Source organism: Callithrix jacchus, chromosome 13, assembly GCF_049354715.1.
Source record: "Callithrix jacchus isolate 240 chromosome 13, calJac240_pri, whole genome shotgun sequence".
Lineage (NCBI taxonomy): Eukaryota > Metazoa > Chordata > Mammalia > Primates > Cebidae > Callithrix > Callithrix jacchus.
This window is the reverse complement of record NC_133514.1, coordinates 48,684,294-48,711,596: the sequence shown is the minus strand read 5'-3', so window position 1 is coordinate 48,711,596 and position 27,303 is coordinate 48,684,294. Positions and strand designations below refer to the sequence as shown.

The 27,303-nt window shown below is 40.7% G+C and overlaps 1 protein-coding gene across 4 annotated transcripts in view; it reads left to right on the top strand.

Annotated features, from left to right (window-relative positions):
- Positions 1-18,537, top strand: part of RNMT (RNA guanine-7 methyltransferase) — a 39,655-nt gene extending 21,118 nt beyond the window's left edge. For all 4 annotated transcript variants that reach the window (XM_008979435.5, XM_017963836.4, XM_035270477.3 and 1 more), the window contains exons 9-12: positions 905-1,022; positions 5,631-5,732; positions 6,734-6,767; positions 13,778-18,537. In XM_008979435.5, coding sequence (XP_008977683.1) covers positions 905-1,022; positions 5,631-5,732; positions 6,734-6,767; positions 13,778-13,815 — 292 coding nt within the window. In that variant the 3' untranslated portion in view covers positions 13,816-18,537. The remainder of the gene's footprint in view (positions 1-904; positions 1,023-5,630; positions 5,733-6,733; positions 6,768-13,777) is intronic.
- Positions 18,538-27,303: the final 8,766 nt, after the last annotated feature.

The window sequence follows — 27,303 nt, the reverse complement described above, 5'->3', positions numbered from 1 at the left end:
AGGGGACAAGCAAAATGAGTTTTTGGACTGGTACCACTAAGTGGTGATTGTGACTGAAGCAGCAGGATTGTGCCAAATGCAGGAAGTAAGAAGTGGACCTATTTGAAATTGATATTTTCTAGGTAAAGTAGAGAGGACTTAGTGATGTGTGTTGAGCACAGTGGGTAAAAGAGGGGGAGATGGCATGGATCATTAGATTGATTTACTGAAATGGCAGACACTGGCAGAAAAAGAGTAGTGATGTTCAGCCTTAGATGTGGGAAGTTAGAAAGTGCCAGTGACACATGCAGGTGAAGATTTTTAATAAGCAGTACAATCAGTGAGCGACTAGAGAGAGTTGAACTACAGATAGCTCAGAGGTGGAAGAGAGTAGGGCTCTGGGCCGAACTCTTCAGAATCTTGAAGTTTAAAAGTTGGGTTTTAAAAAAAAGAAACCTGCAAGTAAAAAGGAAAAAAAAAAAACACACAAAGAAGCAGTCCATGATGGGGAAAAATTAATAGTGTTTCTTGCCAGAGATGTCCAGAGATGAAAGTGAATCTTTAAGAAAGAAGTCAGCAGCTATTTTCAGTGCTGCTATGAGAGATCACGTAAAGTAAAATGGAACCAGTAGAAAAGAAGATAGCTCTTCTTCCCTATCTCATCGCTCCAGAGACTCTTTCATTTGCTTCCTGACCTATGTGTTATACTAAAAGAGCTATCTGAAACGCCCTGAGATTTAGAATGCATATTTCTTTTAGGTATGATATGTTATTTTTGATTCATTTTTTTATTACTCTATTGTGAATTTATAGGAAATGGTAGCTTTTTTAGTTAAGTCCAGAAGATGTCACTGTTGTACAAAAGTCAGTTGAGGAATTACAAACATTTTGGAAGCTTTTTCATTAAGTATTCTTTTTTGGACAGAATGGCAAAGAAATACAATATGAAACTAGTCTACAAAAAAACATTTCGGGAATTTTACGAAGAAAAGATCAAGAACAATGAAAATAAAATGCTGTTAAAACGAATGCAGGCCTTGGAGGTGAGTTTTTAGAAAAAATGTGAAAATTCCAGTCATGGTGAACTTGTTCGGCTGTTCTTGAGATCCTTGCTAGGCCATCTGGACATGAAGTAATTATGTGTATTACACTCTTCAGCACTTAGGACAGAGCTTGATGCAGAAACTGCATGATGACTGTTCAGTAAATACTTGATGAAAGAATGCTGTTACCAAATTTTGTTTTCTAGATAGTACTGCTTTAAAATAGGATTTCACAACCTCAGAACTGTTGACATTTTGTTCTGGATAATTTCTTGCTGTGAGATGCTGTGCATTGTAGGAGATTCAGTAGCATTCCTGGCTTCTACCCACTAGATGCCTTCTAGTAACACCCTTGTCCTCAGTTATGGTAACCAAAGAACTGTCTCCAGACATTGCCAAATGTCCTCTGGTGGGCAAAATTGCCCCAAGTTGAGAACCAGTTCTTTGCAACAGTGTCTTTTGGTTACAAGAGTAATTTAGAACCTTCCTGGCCAGTGTGCACACAAGCTCATACCATGCATAATTTCGTTGTACGGTAATTGTTTAGCAGGGTTCCAGTCTTTTAGACTGTATTGTTGCTGAGACCTCTCCTGTCCTAATGCAGCAGTGAAGGTATCTATGTAAACTTCAAGCACACAGCCATTGTTTGTTTTTCCTTTTTCTCCTTATCAGACAATATCTGGTCAGACAGACCTAAAATATTCAGTGAACATATTTTTTATTGATCAGTAGAATCATATTCATCAAATGGATATTAAACTTCTTTAGAAAATTTATTCAGTTTAAGTACTTTAAGCACTTAACCTTATAATTACTTCCATGAAGTAGGCAGAATGGTAACTTTTCACTTTTTTTCCGATTCTTTTTTTTTTTTTTTTTTAAATGACAGAGTATTGCTCTGTTGCCTAGGCTGGAGTGCAGTGATGCAATCAGAGCTCTCTGAGGCCTTCACCTTCTAGACTCCAGTGATTCTCCCACCTCAGCCTCCTGAGTACCTATGACTACAGGCATGTGTCACCACACCTTGCTTATTTTTAAATTTTTTGTACTGGTGGGGTTTCACCATGTTGTCCAGGCTGGTCTCAAACTACTGGCCTCATCAAGTGATCCTCCCGCCTTGGCCTCCCAAAGTACTGGGATTACAGGTATGAGCCACTGCACCTGGCCACTTCACATTTAAGTGGGCAGCCTGAGGCTCAGAGGATAAACGACTTGCCCAAGGCAGTATAGCTACTGACCTTTAGAGTTTCCTCAGTTTTTGTAGATGATACTCAAACAAAAGTCTCCTGTTGAAGTTGTTCCTGCACCCAGCCACTCCCACATGTCGAGTGGGAAGACTTTCTGTAAATTCTAAATTGTCTTTTGAGAGACATAATCAATAAAATGTTATATTTTTTATACTTTAGATCTAAGAATGTTTGTATTGGCTTTATCTTAGGAAGGTAGGCTTGTTTTGTTTGTCTTGAGGAAGAGGAGAAAACTAGCAAAACCATGTGTGAATAACTTCCCCACCAACCCCACACACACATGCATTACCTTTAGCATATTGCCTTTATTTGATGGTGTTTTGCGCGACAGTGATCAATTATTTAGCCTTTCTCAGCATACAGGTAATGAAATCACTTGTGTAATTTATGTCAAAATGTACTTAGGTAGTAGGGTATGGGGTAACAAGAATGTTATGGCATGTTATTCCAGTGAATAATGCAGTCCATGGTGGAAATTTTAGTATTACAGACACATTCCAAGTGCAGTGAGTATATAAACGACCTTTTGGGAAGAAAGGAGACTGGAAGAGACTGAAAGAGGGCAGGCAGAGAAACCTGAGAGCAAGGGGATGTTCAACGAAGTAGTACTAATGGCTTTCACATTTTTTCAACAATCTTTCTTCTCTCCCAGTACTGCCCTTGAGGATATGACCTGTTAGCATGGCTGTCTGGGGACAGAAACAGTAATAACATGCAGTTTGAAAATTTATTTGGTTTTCCTACTTCTTGACCAAGTCACTCTGATGGGCCTGTAAAGGACTTGGATCAGGAAAGGACATGACCAAATAAGAGTTAGGACACTAGTTGGGTGGCATAATGGAGGATGTTTTGGAGGGACGTTGAAACCAGACCAAAGGTGGAAAGAGCAGTCGGACACCACTGTTTTCAACTAGGTCAGAGGTTTAAATGGATCTATTTCTTGATATTTGCTGTAAAAAGTCTTCCTGAAGCATTCAGCTTTCATCTGGGTTCAGTACTAGACCCAATAAAACTTTTCTGCTTTCCTAGAGTGTTAGAACAGAGAGAAGAAAGAATGAAAATATGTAGGCCGTGGAACTGTAGGTCCCGATGCCTGTGTTCTTTTTTTCACCAGCAAACGTATGCTAGGGACAGTTCTGGAAAAGTAACCCCTTTTAGAGAAGACACTAAGATACATATGTTTTAAGATGTTTTGGGCCAGGCATGATGGCTTATGCCTGTAACCTCAGCACTTTGGGAGGCCCAGGTGAGCAGGTCACCTGAGGTCAAGAGTTTTGAGACCAGCTGGCCAACATGGTGAAACCCCATCTCTACTAAAAATACAAAATTAGCTGAGTGTGGTGGTGCATGCCTGTAATCCCAGCTACTCGGGAGGCTGAGGCAGGAGAATTGCCTGAACCCAGGAAGTGGAGGTTGCAGCGATTGGAAATTGTGCCACTGCACTCCAGTCTGAGCGACAAAACTGAAACTCCGTCTCAAAAAATGAGTTTTGATAAACAATGATGTTTTGCAGCTTTATAATCATGTTTTGGTTGGTCTTTCAAAATGGTCAGTAGAGGAAAGAAATGGTATCCAGTGATAAGCAGATAATCACATGGAGGATAAGTTGAAGAATAAGTTTACAACAAAATAGTTTGGCAGGCATTCAAAAATGAAGTTCTGAAGCTTTGTGATATAGTAAAACTACAGCATGTGGAATTAAAGTTTAAAAAATCTGACTGATAGTCTGTGTTCTTTATCACATCCCTGCGTTGGGATGTGATGCAAAGTAAGGTGGCTTGTGCTAATGTTATGGCAATCCCAAATAGCTGAACACTTTTAAAACAGTACATACATAGGTTAATTTCTAATGCCTGAACTTGCTGCAGGATGTTTATAAAGGAAAGAGACAAAGATATTGTAAAGCAGATATTCATAGATCATTTTCTTAAAAGTTTATTAGGGAGTTGTAAGTTTAAAGTGTTTCCTTTTTAGCTGGTTTGTTGCAGTAAGACAAAGAATTATAAATGAAGTATATTATTAAATATAAACTTTGTAGAGTAGATGGTTCTATTAACTTTTATGTAATTTATTGTATTTCGATTTATATGTATGTAGTTTGTCTTTTGACGGGGTAGTGGGGGAGACAGAGTCTCCCTCTGTCACCCAAGCTGGAGTGCACTGGCACCATCTTGGCTCATTGCATGTCCTCCCCAACTTCTCCTGACCCTGGTTCAAGTGATCCTTTCACTTCAGCCTTCTGGGTAGCTGGGACTGCAGGTACGCACCACCATGCCTGGCTACTACTTGTATTTTTTTTGTAGAGACAAGATGTTGACATGTTGTGCAGGTTAGTCTCGAACCCGTGAGCTCAAGTGATCTGCCTGCCTCGGCCTCCCAAAGTGCTGGGATTACAGGTGTGAACCACTGAGCCAGGCCTGATTTACATGTATTAAAAGGCATAATGCAAATACTATAAAGGGATATCACTTAAAATGGATTGAAAATAGCACTTGAAGTAATTTGAGTAAACATTTGGCCAGCATTCCCTTAAAAATAGCATGTTTTTCTGACCCTTCTTCAGAGTCTTATGTAAATATGGGAAATGTCTATATTTTGGAGGCTGGATTATTAAACAGGGTTCTATGTTGACTTGACTTTTTAATTTTTATTATTTGTAATTGCCCTTTATGCTTTTCATGGCTATTAAATCACTATTATTTTAATACTTAGCTCTTTTTATGACATTTTTAAGCTCTGTATTTGTGACATAACAAAGCCTTTGGCTAGCAGTAGAAAAGGTGCAAGTGTTTGCTGCTAAATGGTTTTTGGTGGTGACTAAATTATGTAGCTTATTCCAGCTATAAATATCCTAAGATTGTAATAAAAGTTGACCATAAGACTGTATGTGGTGGTTTACACCTATGATATCAGCACTTCCGGAGGCTGAAGTGTGAGGATTCTTTGAGCCCAGGAGTTTAAGACCAGCCTGGGCAACATACTGAGACTTTTTCTCTACAAAAAAAATTTTAAAAATTAGCCAGCATGGTGGCTTTTGCCTATAGTCACAGCTATCCAGCAGTCTGAGGTGGGAGGATCACTTGAGCTCAGGATGCCAGGGTTGCAGTGAGCAGAGATCCTACCACTGCGTACAGCCTGGAAGACAAGAGCAAGACTCTGTCGCAAAAAAGTTGCTGGTTTAAGAGAGGATTCCTCCTTTATTTATTTATTTTTCATATTTCAAAAGTATGTGTAGTTTACATTCCTGAAATAGTATTTATGGATTATTCTCCTAATTATGGTATTTCAGTGATTTAGTGTATTTCTGAATTGCAAATTTCAATGTATTATCGTAACTAGGACTTTTCATCGGTTTCCACAGCCGTATCCTGCAAATGAGAATTCTAAACTTGTCTCTGAGAAGGTGGATGACTATGAACATGCAGCAAAGTACATGAAGAACAGTCAAGTAAGGTTACCTTTGGTAAGTTTTCATTTTTGGAAGTATTTTATAGTGAATGAAAAAACATGCATTATGTGAAGACATAGGAAATTATTTCACTTGTTTACAATACTTGGGCTCACTGATTTACAAATCAGTTCTTTCCCCTAAGTTATGTTGACTTCTTATAACCACAGAATATGGAATAACACTTATTTCAGTGTACTGAGAATGGAGTACTATATCTGAGGCAGTGAGGATAGAGAAAAAATCTTAGTGTGCAAGTTGCCTGCTAATGTAGGCACCAATGAATCACAGCGTTTCATACATAGAATTCAGGGGTCCGGGAATTTAAATGGGAAAATATTACATCTCTTCACTTCTGTGTAAAAGTTTACATTTCAGAAATGATGAATACAACAGTACAACAGTACAACAGCTGCTGCTAAGACTTTGTCATCATTAGAAATTAAAGATATTTTCATAGCACATTTTTGCTAATATCTTAGGATATTGTTTTCATTTATCACATCTGGAAAATTACGTCACTAGAACTGCCAGTAGATCTTGTTGTTATAGTTAATGTGTGCAAAGCAACTCATTTTTAATATTTTGATAGCTACATAAATATAATTTATTTCCTTCGTGTGGTATGTATTTTGTTATTCCTTTGAAAAAAACACAAAAGTTGTATTTTTTCCACCAGTGCTTTTTGATGTATTCATTTTCCAAATTAAGAATATAAGATAGATGCATTTTCCAGTTATACACACACACTGTGCCCTCTTCACACACATTCACTCTTTGGTTGAGAATTCACAGGTTAGAGAATATGGCAAGAGGATTAAAGTGTGAGAAGATGGCTTTAAAAGTTAATCTCACTGATTTTTATGCTCAGATTATGATATGATTAACAGTGAATTCAATGTGTATTTTCAGAGAAGTTAGGGTCTTTTGGCCGTCTCTGCCCATTATTTAGAAATAAGCATATTTTTACTTCCGTATTTGTTCTAAAATTTTCTTTTTCTCTTTTGTAATTTTAGGGAACCTTAAGTAAATCAGAATGGGAAGCTACAAGTGAGTATATCATCAGCATAGGTTAACCGATAATTTCAAAGGTCCTGTTTCAAAGTGGTCATTAAAACCTGAAAAAAGGCTGGGCGCAGTGGCTCACACCTATAATCTCAGTATTTTGGGATGCCGAGACAGACAGATTCCTTGAGCCCAGAACTTCAGACTAGCCTGCGTGACATGGCAAATGCTCATCTCTACCAAAGATATGAAACAATTAGCTAGGTGTGGTGGCATGTGCCTGTAGTCCAGCTACTCAGGAGTATGAGGTGGGATGATTGCTTGAGCCTGGGAAGTCAAGGCTGCAGTGAGCTATAATCACACCACTGCTGCAACACAGCGAGACTCTGTCTCAAAAAAAAAAAAATCTGAAAACTCTGAGTTTTTCTGGCACATTTTAGGTTGTGTTTGTGTTTACACACACATACCTGCGTTTCTACATATGTCTAATCCTTGCTTGCACAGCTGTGTAGTGCCAAGAGAAGATGCATTGTACACAGGGTCTTGCTTAGCATAAACTTTAGTGAGCATATGTAAACATTGTCATTGTCTGTTTGTTACTAAGGAGCCATCTCTATTTGAAGTGTTTACTTCAGATTTCTAGTGAAATTTTTGGCTTATAGAATACTTGCATGTTTTTTTTTATTCTGGCCACTCTGATGTGACAGTGAAGGCATAATACTAGAACACTCAATGAAACATCCATGAGTAGGATGTGTTAGAGGTGTGCACAATAGGGGACAAGTGTGGTGCAGAAATATTCTGAAGTGAAATTTCTGTGTTTAGAAGAGAGGCCAGCAGCACAGCAAATCTGGGAAGGCCTATTTCTTCAGCAGTGGGTGTTGAGGAAGTCAGGTCACAGAGTCTCACTGTTACTATAGGAATCCCCATATATGGTTGTTGTTGATCTTGAGGCACAAGTAGTCATTAAGGACAATCTATTTGATAAACATTACTGATTTACATGAAGTTCTGTGAAAGGTAAAGTAAAATAAAGATGTTAAATCTCTATCTACCTTCTAGAAGTGTACATTCTAATGGAAGGAATAGGCACAAATAAACATACTACTAGGTGAACTTTTAATTGCTAATGTTACTGTAGTGGGGAACAAAGGTGAAGGAATGCTTAATGAAAACTAATGAAATCTGGGAAGTAGTAATAATATTACTGAGTGTTGAACATGTGCAGGCATGTGTAACTCATTTCATCCTTATAATAACTCACATGGTGTAACTCATTTAATCCTCACAACGACTTTATGAGTAGAGTATTATATCTCCTTTCACAGATGAGAAAACTAACAACTTAGCTAAGGTCACAGAGCTAACCTGTGGTTAGCTTACCTAAGTGATCTGTCATCTTAACCATGGTTTCATGGAAGCCTGGCAAAAGGAAAATTTAGTAAGACTTCCTGAGTTGGATAGAGAAGAAAAGGAAAGGAGTCAAGCAAGACCAGTATTTTGAGGCTATTTGTCTCTGAACATTGGTACCATTACTAGAAATGGAACTGGAGGGTGTTTTACACATATGATCATCCTTGACACACTGGTAAGCATTTGCATAAACTTGATTTTATTACTTTTTGCCTGCAGTGGAGATTGGTTACCTGTCTTAGATACCTGCTAGTCCTAAAGTAATAAATTTTGATCAAGGGTCATCATGATGGTGGTACTGGCTGTGGCTTAGAACTGTATTTTTATATTATTAAGTGTGGACTTTAGTCATAATGTACGAATGAAAAATTAGATGGCCCCAGACAGTTGGAAGAGATGGGCTGGACGTGTAAAAAGAGCAATGGCCAAATTGCAGCTAGGATATAGCACCCCAGGATTGTTTGGCTCTTTGGTGAATTGCACTGTTCTATGCTAGAGGACTTTGTGTGTTAGAGCGTATCTTGCATGGCATCATGAGTCAGAAAGGCCCAAGCTACACTTTAGACTTCTATTGGTCTGATCATTAAGCTATCACCAGAGCCACATCTCCTCTAGAAGATAGCTTTAAATGAGAAAGGAGAGAATTGCTGTTGATTCATTTCTGGAAGTGGAAGTGGTTCACGATTTGATTTCTTTTAAATCCCAATTGAAATGCCTGCATAGAAGGCCTTTTATACAATAAGTGGGACTTTTCAGGAGTTTCAAGTTAGAAAGAAAGTTACTAATTATGTATTGAAAATCAGACTCTAGCACATTAGCGGTTTCAAATAACCCTAAATGAAGACAGGACAGGACTGAAGGGTTGTTTGCAATTGGTATGGGCATGTTGGGGGTGGGATTTAGCAGGGCTGGACTGCACAAAGGTCACACACAGTAGGCGACAGCATGAGTTATACTGGGCAGCTGTGAGTGCTGATGTGCTGCAAGTGCTGGAGACTGCTTTTTCTCCTTACCTTCTGGCAAGAGCAGCAGGCTTGATGAACACCCTTTCTGTTTTCTATTCCATCACTGTGCTGCTAGCCACACTTCATTTCAAGTAAAAGAAATTGGAAACTGGCAAATAAGGAGCAGAGAATAGCCTGACCAAAGTAGCATGTTGGAAAGACTGCTGTGGTATTCCTGTACCAGTTGGGTTGAAAGAGCAAGAAGCTGGAGTCTTAGGAGGCTATCAAGCAGTTGGCTGTGTTCATCTACCCTCCCTTCAAAAGTCATCTCAAGGAGTGAGAACTCCAGCTTAGATGGACTTGATCTTGACTCACTGTTGAGTATCCTGAAACATGCCCCAGACATCCTTGTGATGTTTTCAGTATTTGTCACCTTTTCAGGTATTTTCTTGCCTGAAAATCTATTGGCATTTTATTAGAAGATATACAGGCATAACTTGGAGATGTATCTCCAGTGAGCAGTAGGCCTCACTCCTTGAGATGACTTTTGAAGGGAGGGTAGATGAACACAGCTAACTGCCTGATAGCCTCGCAAGACTCCAGCTTCTTGCTCTTCCAACCCAACTTGTACAGGTGTACCATAGCAGTCTTTCCAAAATACTACTTTGGTCATGCTACTCTCTGCTCCTTATTAACCAGTCTCCAGTCACTATCTTTTAGTTTGAAATGAAATGTGGCTAGCAGCACAGTGATAGGACAGAAAACAGGCAGGGGCCTGTTTATCATAGAAAATCAAAGCATGCTCAGCCATGAAGTCATCACCATTATAAGAAGCAAGTCACTGAGATTGTTTAGTCTCCCAGTACCTATAAAACTTATGTTTACACTATACCGTTGGCTATTAAGTGTGCAGTAGTGTTGTAGCTGAAAACAGTGACCATACCTTAATTTAAAGCTACTTCATTGGTAAAAAATGCTAATGATCATCTGAACCTTCAGCGAATCTGAATCTTCTTTGCTGGTGAAGGGTTTTTCCTCAATGGTAGAAATACTCTCAATGGGTGGTGGCTGCTGAAGGTTGGTGTGGCTGTGGCAGTTAAGACAATAAAGTTTGCCTCATTGATTGACCATTCTTTCACAAAAGATTTCTCTGTAGCATGCAATGCTGTTTGATAGCGTTTTACCCACTATAGATCTTATTTCTAAATTGGAGTCACTCCTCTGAAACTCTACTGCTACTTTATCAACTCAGTTTATGTAATATTAATATTCTAAATCCTTTTTGTCATTTCAACAATGTTCCCAGTGTCTTTACCTGAAGTAGATTCCATCTCAAGCTCATCCATGAGAAACAGCTCCTCATTTATCCAATTTTGCTCGTGAGATTGCAGCAATTCAGTCATATCTACAGGTTCCACTTGAATTCTAGTTCTCCTGCTGTTGCTGTCCCATCTGCAGCTCCTTTCTCCACTGATGTGTTGAACCCCTTGAAGTCATACATGAGGGTTGGAATCCAGATCTTCTAAACTCCTGTTCATGTTGATATTTTGAGCTCATCCCATGAAGCATGAGCATTCTTTTTTTTTTTAACTGTCAGTAAGAAATTTACTTGTTTTTAAAAAATCCAAATGCTGGCATTGTCCAGAAAAATTTAACAGATTTATTTATGATTATTATAAAGTTGAACTGCTGAAACTTGTTCACTGAAACATTTTAACTTGCATTAATGCTTTATGTCTCCTTATTTATATTAAAAATTCACGCACAAATGAAAATGCAAAAACCCGTCAATACCTGATTTCTGTCCCCTGTTTTTCCAGTCACAATCATGTATTCTTAGGTACCTTTTGACCCCATGGGGAAAAAATTATCTAATGTTCAGAACTACAAATAACAGGAAGAAGAGAATTTTTTTTTTTTCCTGAGAATGAAATATTTCCCATCATAGTGGATTCTTAAGCACGTTCTCCACATATGCGGTGTGCTAGCTGGATGTCTTGGCATAATTGTTACGTGTTTGGCATGGATAGCACAAAGGTTGGTGTCTTCAAAAACGCCAATGAGATAGGCCTCACTTGCCTCCTGCAAAGCACTGACAGCTGTGCTCTGGAAGCACAGATCTGTTTTAAAGTCCTGAGCAATTTTTTGCACCAGATGCTGGAAGGGAAGTTTGCAAATCAGAAGTTCAGTGGACTTCTGATAACATCTAATTTCACAGAGTGCCGCAGTACCAGGCCTGTAACGATGAGGTTTCTTCACCCCTCCAGTAGAGGGTGCACTCTTGTGAGCGGCTTTTGTAGCCATTGGTTCCTGGCTGCTTTACCACTGGTAGATTTGTGGGCAGTCAGCTTTGTACGAGCCATGGTATAGAGACCTCTTTACTTACCCTCCTTCAGCTGGAGCTTGGTGAGTGAGAGGCAGCACTGGCATTGGAGAGCGACCAGCATGAGCATTCTTAATGGTATCTAGAATGGTGAATCCTTTCTGTCAGGTTTTTAATTACTTCAGATCCATCAGAGAAATCACTATCTATGGCAGCTATAGCCTTACAAAATGTATTTCTTAAATAATAAGACTTAAGAATAAAAATCACTCCTTGATCCATGGGCTGCAGAATGGATGTTGTATTAGCAGGCATGAAAGTAACATTAATCTCCTTGTACGTCTTTGAGCCATTGATCACCACCTGCAGAGGTCTGTCCTGCAGATCCTGACTCATGGTTGTCAACTGCTTTCAGAGGGCGATTACAGCTAACCGCATGACTCCCTGTCCTTGCTTATATTTATTCAGTATAGTTTTAGTAACAGAGGTTCTAAGTCAACATGCTTGTGGCTAATTAACATGATTAAAAGAATGGTTTTACAAATGATAAAAGGTCTTGGTTACTGGACCCAGAGTAAACGCTATCAATAGGTAATTCCCCTTCAACCTGCCCCTGAGACTGCCATCCAGCACAAGGTTTACGTGAGTAAACAAATTAGAGACAAAGGGATGTGGGGTAAACAGACTTTAACTGGGGAATCTTTTATTGTCCGTAATCTTTTACTCTATGACTTAAAGTTCCAATATAATCTATAACTTTCCCTAATATTTCCCTAATATTTTGCAAGCCACCCCAAGTGAATCCCAACATATCTTCATCTGTCCTCCTGGGTGAACAGGCACATTGCCAATGAACAGTAATATTTTGAAAAGAACTTTATTTTTCTCAGCAATAGGTCTCAACAGTAGGCTTAAAGTACTCAGTAAACTGTGATGTGAACAGACAGGCTGTCATCCAGGCTTTTTCCATTTATAGAACATGAGCAGAGCAGATTTTGCATAATTCTTAAGGGCCTCAGGATTTTTGGAAGGATAAATGAGCATTGGCTTCACCTTAAAGTCACCAGCAGCATTAGCCTCTAATAGGATAGTCACCCTGTCTTTTGAAGCTTTGAAACCAGATACTGACTTCTCTCTACCTATGAAAGTCGTAGATGGCATCTTCTAATAGAAAGCTGTCTCATCTGCATTGAAGATCTTTAGTGTAGCCACCTTCCTTGAGGATCTTAGCAGGATCTTCTGCATAACTTGCTGCAGCTTCTACATCAGCACTAGCTGCATCATCTTGCACGTTTACATTATGAAGGTGGCTGCCTTCCTTAAACCTCATGAACCAACTTCTGACTTCAGACTTTCCTTATAGTTTGCTCATCTCTCTCATCCTTCATAGAATTGAAGAGAGTTAGGGCCTCTGAATTAGGCTTTGGATAAAGGGAATGTTGTAGCTGGTTCATCATCTTTGCAGACCACTCAAACTTTTTGTGAAAATCAGTAGGAAGGCTGTTTTCTTATTCCAGTGTGTTCACTGGAGTAGCACTTTTATTTTAAGAACTTTTATAATAAAGTTCTTAAACTTTATTATTAAACACTGGGCGCGGTGGCTCATGCCTGTAATCCCAGCACTTTGGGAGACCGAGGCGGGTGGATCACGAGGTCAAGAGATCGAGACCATCCTGGTCAATATGGTGAAACCCCGTCTCTACTAAAAATACAAAAAATTAGCTGGGCATGGTGGCGCGTGCCTGTAATCCCAGCTACTCTGGAGGCTGAGGCAGTAGAATTGCATGAACCCAGGAGGCGGAGGTTGCGGTGAGCCGAGATCGCACCATTGCACTCCAGCCTGGGGAACAAGAGTGAAACTCCGTCTCAAAAAAAAAAAAAAAGAACTTTTATTATCTTAAGAGCTTTCAGTTCACTTTCTTCACAAGGCCCTACAACACAGTAATTGGATAATTAGGTGAATTGTTAACATGTCATTTTATGTATGGACCTTTAATTCTAGTTTTCTAAAGTATCTTTAATATTTTTAATTCTGTTTTTCTTTGTTATAATTTTATTATACTTTTAATCTAGTTATACTTTTATTTTTCTTACCTTAAACTGATTTTTTAGAGCTATTGAACTGGTTTTCCCATAGGCTACAATGTCGTAGAGTATTATTGTAGGCAGATAATTGTTTTTGAGTAAACATATACATCCCATGTCTGCCTAAAAATTATTCAAGTAATAGAGGAACTCTTAGAATTAACAGGGATTTTTCTCTTCAGAAGCTGCTTGAGAGCCTAAGAATTTTCACCAAATTATGAACAAGACAGAGATTGTTTTGTTTACTGTAATCATATGATAAACTAAACTCTTATTTATTTCCTCTTTAGGTATTTACTTGGTGTTTGCCTTTGAGAAGCAGCAATGAACATGTATGTAGTAGTCCCTGAGTGGCTATGTTCTGTCCTGCACAAATTTGAACAACCCATCTCAATATATTTGACATTTCTCTGTTGATTTTAATTCTGAATGTGCAGGATGCTTCCAGAAACTCCAGTGTAGAAATTCAACATTTTCTGTCTGTGACAGATGAACTTTTGCATGTGTATATAAGAATGAGTCGGAACCTCTGTCGTTAAAAATCTATTTTTAAGTAACATTCTAAGAATTCCATTTGCCTCTACAATCTTAGCTCATAAAAATTATAATATGATTTGTTAAAGCAACTAAACTCTTTCCACAGTGCTCAGATTTGTCCCGTGTGTGTTTACAGTATTAAATTTATTGCAGTTGTAGAATTGGTCAGAGAGCATTTTCATAGTGTGCTCATTTCTATCATTTTATTACATAACATTTTTCAAGATTTAATGGATTGCATTCTGTACAGTTGAATATAAGTGTTCAATATGTATTGCTAAAGTTACTAGTTTAAAACTCAATTTCAGACGTTCATAAAAGTTAGCAAAAATTTTAGCAATTTGTTACATTTTGAAATAATCATTAACATACTGCAATTCAGGAGCTGGTTAGAACATTTTAAGTGGCAGCATAGAATTTTGGAATTTTGGGGTTTTCTTTTGAGATTTGTTACCATAGCAATTAATGTTTCCAGTTATCAAGATTGTGATTAGACACATTTACCTTTCTTCGTTGAACAATGGTGCCATAGTTATTTTTCTCAAGATTTAGTGAAAATCCCTTTCATGTAAACATGTGGCACATTTTTTCCAAATTTGTGCATGGAACTGCTGTAGGAATATTCTCACCAACTGATGCTGTGTACCCACTTCAACCCAGAAATAAGCAAAACCTGTTCCTCTGTTACAACCTCAGCACTTTGCACTATAGGAACCATTGTTAAAATTGTCACTTGTGTAATTGACTGCTTTTCCAAAACTGGTCTCTATGTGAACTGTTGTCCTTACTTTACACCACCATTTGGAAGACTTGCCAGTTTTTAGATGTAGATATAGTGAAAAACTTCAAGAATGAAGCAGAGTAATTGAGCATTCTTTTTTAAATTATTAAGTCATGGTTTACAAAAACATTACTTTCTGTAGTAATTCACAGTACTTGTTTTAAAAACAGAGTGTCTTCATTAGTTTACATCTATTAACTGTTCATGGTGTTGCAAACTTTTTAGCAAGAAAACATGGGTTTCCACACTATATTTTGTGAAAAATTTAGCCACCAGTGGTACAACCCTGAGCAAGTCAAAGAAGCTTCCTGTGCCTCAGTTTCCCTGTGTGAAAAGCAGGCAGAGTGAAAGCTGCTCCACCAGCCCCCATACTTAGCCTTATGAGGACATGTAAGTGCAATTTGTAATAATTATACATTGAATTTCAGGCCAAAAAAAAAAGAAAACATGGGTTTCCTCATTTCAGTTCCTTCTGCAGTCTGTCAATCTCCAAACTGTTACCAGTTTACAAAAATAAGTCTTTTTGCCTTAAGTCATTTGGGAAATACATAATACTGCATCTGACTGGTGGCTGCCATTAGCTAGGAAGGGTTAGTAAATGATGTCAGGGAGGTGAGGAAAAGGAATCTTCCTTTTACATATTCAGGTTCATTTTTATTCTAGGGCAGTGCCAGGAAGTATATTGATAGTTTGGTAGGTACAAGAAAAGCATCATCATTATTTCCTCTATTTACATTTACTGGTCTTAATTAGCAGGTAATAATACATGTACTTTTAGCCTCTTTCAGCCTGTTCCACTCCCTGGGTGATTTGGGGGAGAGAAGAATCCTCCAAAGGATAGAGTAGCCAACAGTAATACAAAGCAGAGAGAACAGAAAGGTAGAGTTCCTAAAACCTTCAGTGAACAGAAAGGAGCAGAGAGTGAGATCAGATCTGAGAAGGTGCTCTGGGTACTGAGGCCACTGTCATTGGCATGGGGGAGGCTCCCTGTAGCCACACCTGCAGGCACTATGGTCAGGTGTCCACCTTCCTCCTTGAGCTTTGCCTGTCTGTTGCCTTATCAGTTCTTTCATCACCACCCTCAACCCCACCCCCGTCCCTGTGTCTCCTTGCTACAATTAAGTTTCTGGACATTGACTTAATTATTAGGAAAAGGACTAAAGGTATCCCCTGCCTATTGTCTCCGATCACCAAGGTGGAAGGGAGCTGGTAGGACTCTTCCTTGACACACACTGCAGTCTAAGTGTTTGGTTTTCTATGCAGGACTTATGGTAACAATTATGGGGGGTCGGGGGGTGTGGCTGTTGACCGTTGGGCCAGGAAGAGCACCTGTTGCAGCAGGCTTGGTGAAGTGGGGCACTCCCAGACCTGCCATGCAGTTTATCCTCTGATAATGGAATTAGAAATGAAGGTCTAATCAGCTATTGGTGGGAATGATGGAATTGGAGATTGCAATGATTGATCTGGGAACACGGCTGGATTGTGATGTAACCAAGGGCCTAGAATATACTTGAGAAAGCACTAATGGCTTGTGTTGAGGGAGAGCAGCTGGCAGTTTTTAACCACATCTGAGGAGCCATGTTCTAACCTGTGGAAAGTATTGCAAGCATGCGAGAGTGACAACCTCTGCAGAGTCACTGCACCATTGAGCTTGGCCCTCCTGTTCCTTCAGTACCCAACAAGGCGCTCTGGGTCCAGGGTGACTGTCCAAAGAAATTGACCTTCAGCCAGAGAAAACATTGGGTGGAGACTCTTGCTTATGTTACTGCATTCTTGTAATGACTTAAAGGAAGATTGCCAGTACAGTGAGTTTTGCAGCCTGCTCCCCCACCCACACTTGGAAATTGAGGGAGCATGACCACTGTCTGACTTCACATGTTAATAGAGGATAAGTGTAGAGTTGGGAGTATATTGATCAGCATCATAGAAAAGCAGACAAACCATGCTCAGCCATGAGATGGCCGGGTTTCCAGTTCTGTTAACTCTCGGGAATTTCTTCTTCAGCCTTTTAGCTTAGTGCCATTATGTCATTTTGATTTGTATTCAAGTACTCTTCAAGTATCACTGTGGTGAAGGTTTGGCCACTTGTATAGGTCTGACTGCAGGGCAAAAATGCCAGTGTGAATAGTCTAGCTACCAGACATGGTTTTTGTTGAAAAACTGACTTTCTGTTGTCTACCTCAGGCCTTGTGCATTTGGGTTATCTCTAGCTAGTTACCACACGGGGTTTCTAGGTTTGCAAAATAGAGGCCAAATCCAGGGACCAGGCCCCAATAACAGAAGTTATACCAAAATGCCTGTGGTACTTGATGGCCTGTTGGTCAAATAGGAAGTATAAGTGTGTGATGTTAGGACCTCCCTAGTTGCTGGTATGTCAAACACTACCCACTTAAGTGTTTTCATTCCCCACCCTCTGAGCGACATTCCTAATTCTTTGAAGGCAACTGGTGCAAAGCCTGCTACACTTATGTAATGATATTTAGCACATACATATGGTACTGGAGCCCAGGGCACTGTCAGTACTTCTCCCTCTTCTGCTTCCCAGTTTGTCCTCTGTCCCCATGTAGGCCTAAAGCCACCCCACTGCTTAATGCCTACCCTTAACCACAATATTGAGGAAGTGCAGGACATCTGCACAGTTTGGCTGTGGAGACTTTTGAGCAAGCCCTAAAGTCTCCTGCTCCTTAGACTTCTCCTGGGTTGTGCTTTCTTGGGGACAGCGTACTAAAGACAAAGCTGAGCTGACAGCTAATGTTTATTAGCCTCCTACCTAAGTCAGTCACTTTGCTAAATGCTTCACCTGCGGTAATTTATTGTGATTGTTATAACATTTCAGTGAGCACCATTATCCCCATTTTAAAGATGAGGAAACTGAGTCATAGAGGGTACAGACTTGCCCAAAAGAGAGCCAGGATTTTCACACCCACTCCCCAAGTTGGGCCTGCCCTCCAAGTGCTTGTTATATACCTCCAAGGGTGTCAGCCCAGATGACTCCTCACCCATCCACCACCTGCAGTTTGAAATGTTAACTATTAGAGCCCCATCCTTTTTGTTACTTAGATGTTCCCTGGGAGGAGTGTTTATTTCTGAGTAAGGGGCTTTGTTGAGAGAGAGGGATATAGAGAGCAAGAGAGCACTGGAGTGCATTGGCAGGAAGCAAAGATAAGACCTGAATTTCAGTTTGGTAGACCTCTTTTAGCAGCCTGACCTGTAGCAATTCTAGTTTAGTCTGCATGATAGGGAGAAGGGTTCTCTTCCCACCCTCACCATTTGCAAGTGGCAGGAGCTGAGAATGCGAATGTAAGAGTGTAGCCAAGGTGAGAGGCTGCCAGAGGAGACTTTTTTTCAGTTTTCAGTCGAGTATCCAGAGGCAAATAATTTTGTTTAACTTTTTATTAAAGTATAACTATAGAAACACATCAGTGATTTTTCACAAATGGAACACGTGCATACAATCAGCACCCCAGAAGTCCCCCATCAGATTCCCTTCTGATGTTAACTAACTACCTCTCCAAGGGAAACCACTATCCTGAGTTCTAAGAGCATAGATTAGTTCTATCTGGTTGGGGTGGTACATGAATGGAATTAAGCGTTATGCATTCTTTGTATCTGGTTTCTTTCCCCCAGTATTATGTCTGTGAGATTTTTGTTGCATGTATTTGTACATGGTTTTTCATTCTCATGGTTGTATAATATTCCATCATGTGAATAAACCACATACTATTTATCTGACGGCTGTTTGGTTCATTTACCATTTGGAAACAAGTACTTATCCAGATATTCTAGTACATGAATTTTTGTGCATATAGGTACATACTTCTGCTTAGGAATGTGCCATAATTTGAACGTTTGTCCTTCCAAATCTCATGTTGAAACTGGATCCGCAGTGTTGGAGGTGGGGCCTAATGGGAGGTGTTTGGGTCAGGGAGGTGGGTCCCTGATGGATAGGTGAATGCCTTACAGTGGTAGGAGAAGTGAGTTCTTGCTCAGTTCCCAAGGACAAGTTAATTGTTCCCAGTTACCAACAATGACAGCTGGTTGTTTAAAAGAGCCTGGCACTTCCCCCGTCTTTTGCTTTTTCTTGCCATGTGATCTCTACACACCAGCTTTCCTTCCACCATGAGTGGAAGCAGCCTCAGGCCCTCATCAGAAGCAAATGTTGGAGGATCTCACCGGGCTTTTGTCTTCTGTGCCTACCTGTCCACTGCTCAGTTACTCTCCACCACTCCTTTGCCTTTGCTCTGTCACCCTGTTACCTACAAGAATTGGGAGATGTGTAGGGAAGATACCAATACACTCCAGAACCAGGAAGGGGGAACAAAGGGGAAAACTAGAGCATTGAAGATCAGTACAAATCTGAAAGAGTCGGGGAGGGAGCCAAGATGATTGACTAGATGCAGCCAGGAAAAGCATCTCTCACCAAGAGACCAGACCATCAAGAAAACTGGCGCACACAGCAGATCTTTAGAAGGTGTTGAGAATGGACAGGGAAAATACAATGGGCTTAAGGGGAAGGAAGCTAGAAACATTGCCCCATGCAGGTAAGCACTAGGATTTGTTCCTGGTCCCCAGTGGCTCCTGGGGAAGGGGTGAGTTAAACAGACGAGTGACCCACTCTTACAATGGACCTCTGGAATCCTAGCTGCAGGAAACCCCACAGCCTCCACACATTTAAGCTGACAGGGAGAGTTTGGAGGGGTGGCAGGGAAAGGACTCCAGCCTGTGCAGAACCAAGAGAGTTTGGCACAGGAATGGCTACAACAGAGCACAGCCAAGGACACCCATCCCCTAGGGCTCATCACAGCTCCTCTGGGTGACTTTGGCCTTTGTCAACTATCAGACCTGGACAGAGTAGGATGGTGTTGCCCTTGGGACAAGGCCAGTCTACCTGAGTGCCCTTGCTCCCTTAATCTGCTGGCCTCTCTGGGAGTTCCTGCCTGGCCATGCCCACTTGCAGTACAGCCACAGATGCCCAACCAGAGTGCTCGCCAGTGCCTGCCAACATAGCTTTATGATTATAGGCAGACCATACTGGTGTGAACACACCCACCCACAGCCTCCTCCCACTACAACCTCCCTGTACCACTTTGCTGGCACCCATGGGCAGTCCTCACCATCATGCTCCCAGCCATACCCCACCTCTACTGACACACACACACCCTACTGTGCTGCCACTTATATCACAGTTAAACCCTGAAGGGCATCAAAGAAGATAAAAGCAGGCTGGACGTCGTGGCTCATGCCTGTAATCCCAGTGCTTTGGCAGGTCAAGGCGGTGAATCATGAGGTCAGGGGTTCAAGACCAGCCTGAACAACATGGTGAAACTCGTCTCTACTAAAAATACAAAACAGGCAGGTGTGGTGGCAGGCACCTATAATCCCAGCTACTCAGGAGGCTGAGGCAAGAGAATCAGAATCACTTGAACCCGGGAGGTGAAGGTTGCAGTGAGCTGAGATTATGCCACCACACTCCAGCCTGGGTGACAGAGCAAAACTTTGTCTAAAAAAAAAGATAAAAGCAAAAAACCCTATCAAAAGGACAGCAACTTCAAAAGATGAAAGGAACATCAGCATACACAGGTGAGAAAGAAACAGCACAAGAACTCTGGCAACTTAAAAAGCCAGAATGTATCCCTACCTCCAAACTACCACATTAGTAACCTAGTTCTTAACCAGGCTGAAATGGCTGAAGTGACAGATACAGAATTCAGAATCTAGATAGGAACAAAAATCATTGGGATTCAAGAGAAAGTCAAAACCTAATCCAGGGAGTGGAAGGAATCTAATAAAACAATATGAGCTGAAAGACCATTTTAAGACAGAAGCAAATGAATCCACTACAGCTGAAAAACTCACTGCAAGAATTTCATATCAGATTTATTAATAGCAGAATAAAGTTCAGGAAAGGATTTCAGAGGTCCAAGACCAGTTGTTTGAAACTCAGAAATAGGAACAAAGGTTAAAAAAGAATGAATAAAATATCTTGAGAAATCTGGGACTATATTAAAAGACCTATGACTCAAACTATGTTTCATTGGCATCCCTGAAAGACACAGAGTAAGCAAGTAACATGGAAAGCATATTTGAGGATATTGTCTACAAAAAATTCACCACTGGTGAGGTCAACAGTCAAATTCAGAAACTGCAGAGAATCCCTGCAATGTGCTATACAAGATAACCATCTCCAAGACACATAGCCATCAGATTCTCCAATGTCAACATAAAAAAATATTTAGGAGGGGGGACTCAAGATGGCGCGGTGAGAACAACCCAGGATTGAAGCTCTCCGTGAATGCGTGGAGAGAGTGACTCAGGGCCGCATTTCCACACGGATCTTTGTTGCCCACAGAACGGGGAAATTCCCAGGTATAAAAGAGACGCGGGATGCCAGGCAGAGGTTTTGGCGGGTGCAGCCAGTGGCTGGTGCAGCCGGCAGCCGATGCTGTAGCGCAGCGGTGCTACACAGTGCTCCGCACAAAGCGCACTGGTTCGGGTGCCCTATTGAACCAGCAATATGAGACTTGAGAAGGCTGAACTTAAGACTGAACGGAACTTGGACAGTGAGCCAGGCCAAGAGATTCCAGGGAAGCAGCGTTTCGGGTAGCGCAGTGGGAAAGACAAAACGTCGATTCCAAACACCCCGGGTGGAGAGGTTCCCTGAGAGCACAGCTGAACCCAGGATGGTGCAGCTCCGAGTGGGAGGGGCGTCCACCATTACCAAGGCAATCCGCTCCTACTGAGGTACACGCCCATTGCTGATACAGCCTGCCATTGCTGAGGCAACCTGCTACAACAGAGAGACTCTGCAGCAGGGCATAGCCTGTGGCAGCAGGGCGGAGACCGCAGCAGCAGGGCAGAGCCTGCAGCAACAGGGCGAACCTCACACCAGCAGGGCGGAGCCTCGGCAGGCAAATAGTGACTAGACTGCCTCCTAGCTGGGCAGGACAGCACAACAGACGCAAAGAAAGCCCCAACCCCCCCGAGACAGAGCATCTGAGAAAAAAAGGGTTTTTTTAAATGAGTTCTGTTGCAGCAGAATTAAACGTAGCAGCCTAACAGACCTGAATGAACAACAGAGCTCACAGCTCAGCACTTGAGCTCCTATAACGTAGAGACTGTCTCCTCAAGCAGCTCCCTGACCCCTCTATATCCAAAAGACTGACATTTGGAAGGCATCATTCTGGGACAAAAATAGCAGAAAAAGAAACTGGTAGCATCCCTCACTGTTCCGCAGCTGCTATGGGTGCACCCCAGACAAGCAGGGCCTGGAGTGGACCTCAGCAGTCATACAGTGAAGGGGCTAGACTGGTAGAAGGAAAACCAAGTAACAGAAATACTTCATCACCAACAATCTGGGCGTCCACTCAGAGACCCAATAGAAAAGTCAGCAACTAATCAGATGACAGGTGGATAAATCCACAAAGATGGGAAGAAACCAGTGCAAAAAGAAGGAAAACACCTGAAACCAGAACAACTCACCTCCTAGAAAGGACCAAAACTCCTCACCAGCAAGGGAACAAAGCTGGACAGAGAATGACTGTGACGAAATGACGGAATTAGACTTCAGTAGGTGGATAATGAGAAACTTTTGTGAGCTAAAAGAACATGTTTTAAATCAATTCAAAGAAACTAAGAACCTTGAAAAAAGATTTGAAAAAAGATTCGAGGAAATGATAACAAGAATGGATAACTTAGAGAGGAATATGAATGAATTAAAAAAGCTGAAAAACACAATATGAGAACTTCAAGAAGCATGCACAAATTTCCATAGCCGAATACACCAAGCAGAAGAAAGAATATCAGAAGTCGAAGATCAACTCAATGAAATAAAATGAGAAACCAAGATCAGAGAAAAAAGGGCAAAAAGGAATGAACAAAGTCTCCAAGAAATGTGGGACTATGTGAAGAGACCTAACCTACGTTTGATGGGTGTACAAGAATGTGACGAAGAGAATGAATCCAAGCTGGGAAATACTCTTCAGGACATTACCCAGAAAAATTTTCCCCACCTAGCAAGGCAGGCCAACACTCAAATGCAGGAAATACAGAGAACACCACAAAGATATTCCCCAAGAAGAGCAACCCCAAGGCACATAATAGTCAGATTCAACAAGGTTGAAATAAAGAAGAAAATACTAAGGGCACCCAGATAGAAAGGTCGAGTCACCCACAAAGGGAAGCCCATCAGACTCACAGCAGATCTCTTGGCAGAAACACTACAAGCCAGAAGAGAGTGGGGGCCAATATTCAACATCCTTAAAGAAAAGAACTTTCAACCCAGAATTACACATCCAGCCAAACGGAGCTTCAGAAGTGAAGGAAAAATAAAATCCTATGCAAACAAGCAAGTACTCAGAGATTTTGTCACCACCAGGCCTGCTTTACAAGAGCTCCTGAAAGAGGCACTACACATAGAATAAAACAACCAGTACAAGCGATTCCAAAATCACACTAAATGCTAAAGAGCATCAACATAATGAAGAATCTACATCAACTAGCGGGCAAAACAGCCAGATAGCATCAAAATGGCAGTATCAAATTTACACATAACAATATTAACCCTAAATGTAAATGGACTAAATGCACTAATCAAAAGACACAGACTGGCAAATTGGATAAAAATCCAAAACCCATCAGTGCGCTGTATCCAGGAAACCCATTAACATGCACGGATACACAAAGGCTCAAAATAAAGGGATGCAGGAAGATTTACGAAGCAAATGGAGAGCAAAAAAATCAGGAGTTGCAATTCTCATCTGTGATAAAATAGACCTTAAAGCAACAAAGATCAAAAGAGACAAAGAAGGCCATTACACAATGGTAAAAGGATCGATACAACAAGAAGAGCTAATGATCCTAAACATATATGGACCCAATACAGGAACACCCAGATATATAAGGCAAGTTCTTAATGACTTACAAAGAGACTTAGACTCCCACACAATAATAGTGGGAGACTTTAACACTCCACTGTCAATGTTAGACAGATCAACCAGACAGAAAATGAACAAGGATATCCAGGGCTTGAACTCAGACCTGGAGCAAGCAAACCTGATAGACATGTAAAGAACTCTCCACCCCAAATTTACAGAATATACATTCTTCTCAGCACCACATCACACCTACTCAAAAATTGACCACATAATTGGAAGTAAAGCACTCCTCAGCATATGAAAAACAACTGAAATCATAAAAAACAGTCTCTCAGACCATAGTGTAATCAAGTTAGAACTCAGAATTCAGAAACCAACGCAGAACCGCACAACGTCATGGAAACGGAATAACTGGCTCTTGAATGTTGACTGGATAAACAATGAAACGAAGGCAGAAATAAAGAAGTTCTTCAAAACCAATGAGAACGAAGACACAACATGCCAGAATCTTGGACACATTTAAAGCAGTCTCTAGAGGGAAATATATAGCAATAAGTGCCCATATGAAAAGAATGGAGAGATCCAAAATTGACAACCTATCGTCAAAATTGAAAGAGCTAGAGGAGGAAGATCAAAAAAACTCAAAACCCAGCAGAAGACAAGAAATAACTAAGATCAGAGCAGAACTGAAGGAGATAGAGACACGAAAAACCCTTCAAAAAATCAATAAATCTAAGAGCTGGTTTTTTGAAAAGATTCACAAAATACACAGACCACTACCCAGATTGATTAAAAATAAAAGAGAGAACAACCAAATAGATGCAATAAAAAATGATAAAGGGGAAATCACCACAGATTCCACAGAAATTCAAACCATCATCAGAGAATATTACAAACAACTCTATGCAAATAAACTAGTAAACCTGGAAGAAATGGATGAATTACTGGACTCCTGTGTCCTCCCAATTCTAAACCAGGAGGAAGCTGAAACTATAAATAGACCAATAACAAGGTCAGAAATCGAGGCAGCAATTAAGAGCCTACCACACAAAAAAAGCCCAGGTCCAGATGGGTTCACAGCCAAATTCTACCAGACACACAAAGAGGAGCTAGTACCATTCCTTCTGAAACTATTTTGAATAAACCAAAAAGAGGGAATCCTTCCCAAATCATTTTATGAGACCAACATCATCCTGATACCAAAACCCGACAGAGACCCAACAAGAAAAGAAAACTTCGGGCCAATATCCATGATGAACATAGATGCAAAAATCTTCAATAAAATATTGGCAAGCCGGTTGCAACAGCAAATCAAAAAACTTATCCATCATGATCAAGTAGGATTCATCCCGGGGATGCAAGGCTGGTTCAACATACGCAAGTCTATCAACGTAATTCACCACATCGACAGAACCAAAAACAAAAACCACATGATTATCTCAATTGACGCAGAGAAGGCATTCGACAAAATTCAACAGGCCTTGATGCTAAAAACCCTCAATAAACTCTGTATCGATGGAACGTATCTCAAAGTAATAAAAGCTATTTATGACAAACCAACAACCAATATCATACTGAATGGGCAAAAAATGGACGCATTCCCTTTGAAATCCGGCACTAGACAAGGATGCCCTCTTTCACCACTCCTATTCAATATAGTACTGGAAGTTCTAGCCAGAGCAATCAGGCAGGAAAAAGAAATAAAGGGTATTCAAATAGGAAAGGTGGAAGCCAAATTGTCTCTATTTGCAGACGACATGATAGTATACCTAGAAGACCCCATCGCCTCAGCCTAAAAACTCCTGAAACTGATAAGCAACTTCAGCAAAGTCTCAGGATATAAAATCAATGTGCAAAAATCACAAGCGTTCCTCTACACCAATAACGGACTTAAAGAGAGCCAAATCAAGAAAGAACTGCCATTCACAATTGCTACAAAAAGAATATACCTAGTAATACAACTCACAGGGAACGTAAGGGACCTCTTCAAGGAAAACTACAAACCTCTGCTCAACTAAATCAGAGAGGACACAAACAGATGGAGAAACATTCCATGTTCATTGTTAGGAAGAATTAATATCATGAAAATGGCTATACTGCCCAAAGTAATTTACAGAATCAGTGCTATCCCCATCAAGCTACCATTGACTTTCTTCACAGAACTGGAAAAAACCACCATGAACTTCATATGCAACCAAAAGAGAGCCTGCATAGCCAAGTATATTCTAAGCAAAAAGAACACAGCGGGGGGCATCACACTACCGGATTTCAAACTATACTACAAGGCTACAGTAATCAAAACAGCATGGTAGTGGTACCAAAACAGAGATATAGACCAATGGAATGAAACAGAGGCATCAGAGGCAACACAACATAGCTACAACCATACAGTCTTTGATAAACCTGACAAAAACAAGCAATGGGGAAAGGGTTCCCTGTTTAACAAATGGTGTTGGGAAAACTGGCTAGCCATGTGCAGAAAGCAGAAACTGGACCCCTTCTTGACACCTTACACTAAAATTAACTCCAGATGGATTAAAGACTTAAACATAAGACCTGGCACCATAAAAACCCTAGAAGGAAATCTAGGCAAAACCATCCAGGACATAGGAGTAGGCAAAGACTTCATGAACAAAACACCAAAAGCATTGGCAACAAAAGCCAAAATAGACAAATGGGACCTAATCAAACTCCACAGCTTCTGCACGGCAAAGGAAACAGTCACTAGAGTGAATCGGCAACCAACAGAATGGGAAAAAATTTTTGCAGTTTACCCATCTGACAAAGGGCTGATATCCAGAATTTACAAAGAACTCAAATAGATTTACAGGAAAAAAACAAGCCCATGCAAAATTGGGCAAAGGATATGAACAGACACTTTACGAAAGAAGACATATATGAGGCCAACAATCATATGAAAAAATGCTCATCGTCACTGGTCATCAGAGAGATGCAAATCAAAACCACATTGAGATACCATCGCACGCCAGTTAGAATGGCGATTATTAAAAATCTGGAGACAACCGATGCTGGAGAGGATGTGGAGAAAAAGGAACACTTTTACACTGTTGGTGGGAGTGTAAATTAGTCCAACCATTGTGGAAGACAGCGTGGCGATTCCTAAAGGCCTTAGAAATAGAAATTTCATTTGACCCAGCAATCCCATTACTGGGTATATATCCAAAGGACTATAAATCGTTCTACTATAAGGACACATGCACACAAATATTCATTGCAGCACTCTTTATAATAGCAAAGATCTGGAATCAACCCAAATGCCCATTGATGATAGACTGGATTGGGAAAATGTGGCACATATACACCATGGAATATTATGCAGCAATCAGAAATGATGAGTTTGTGTCGTTTGTAGGGACATGGGTGAATCTGGAGAACATCATTCTCAGCAAACCGACACAAGAACAGAAAATGAAATACCGCATATTCTCACTCATAGGCGGGTGATGAAAAATGAGAACACATGGACACAGGGAGGGGAGTACTAAACCCTGGGGTCTATTGGGGAGAAAAGGGGAGGGTCAGTGGGAGGGGGAGCTGGGGAGGGATAGCCTGGGGAGAAATGCCAAATGTGGGTGAAGGGGAGAAAGGAAGCAAAACACACTGC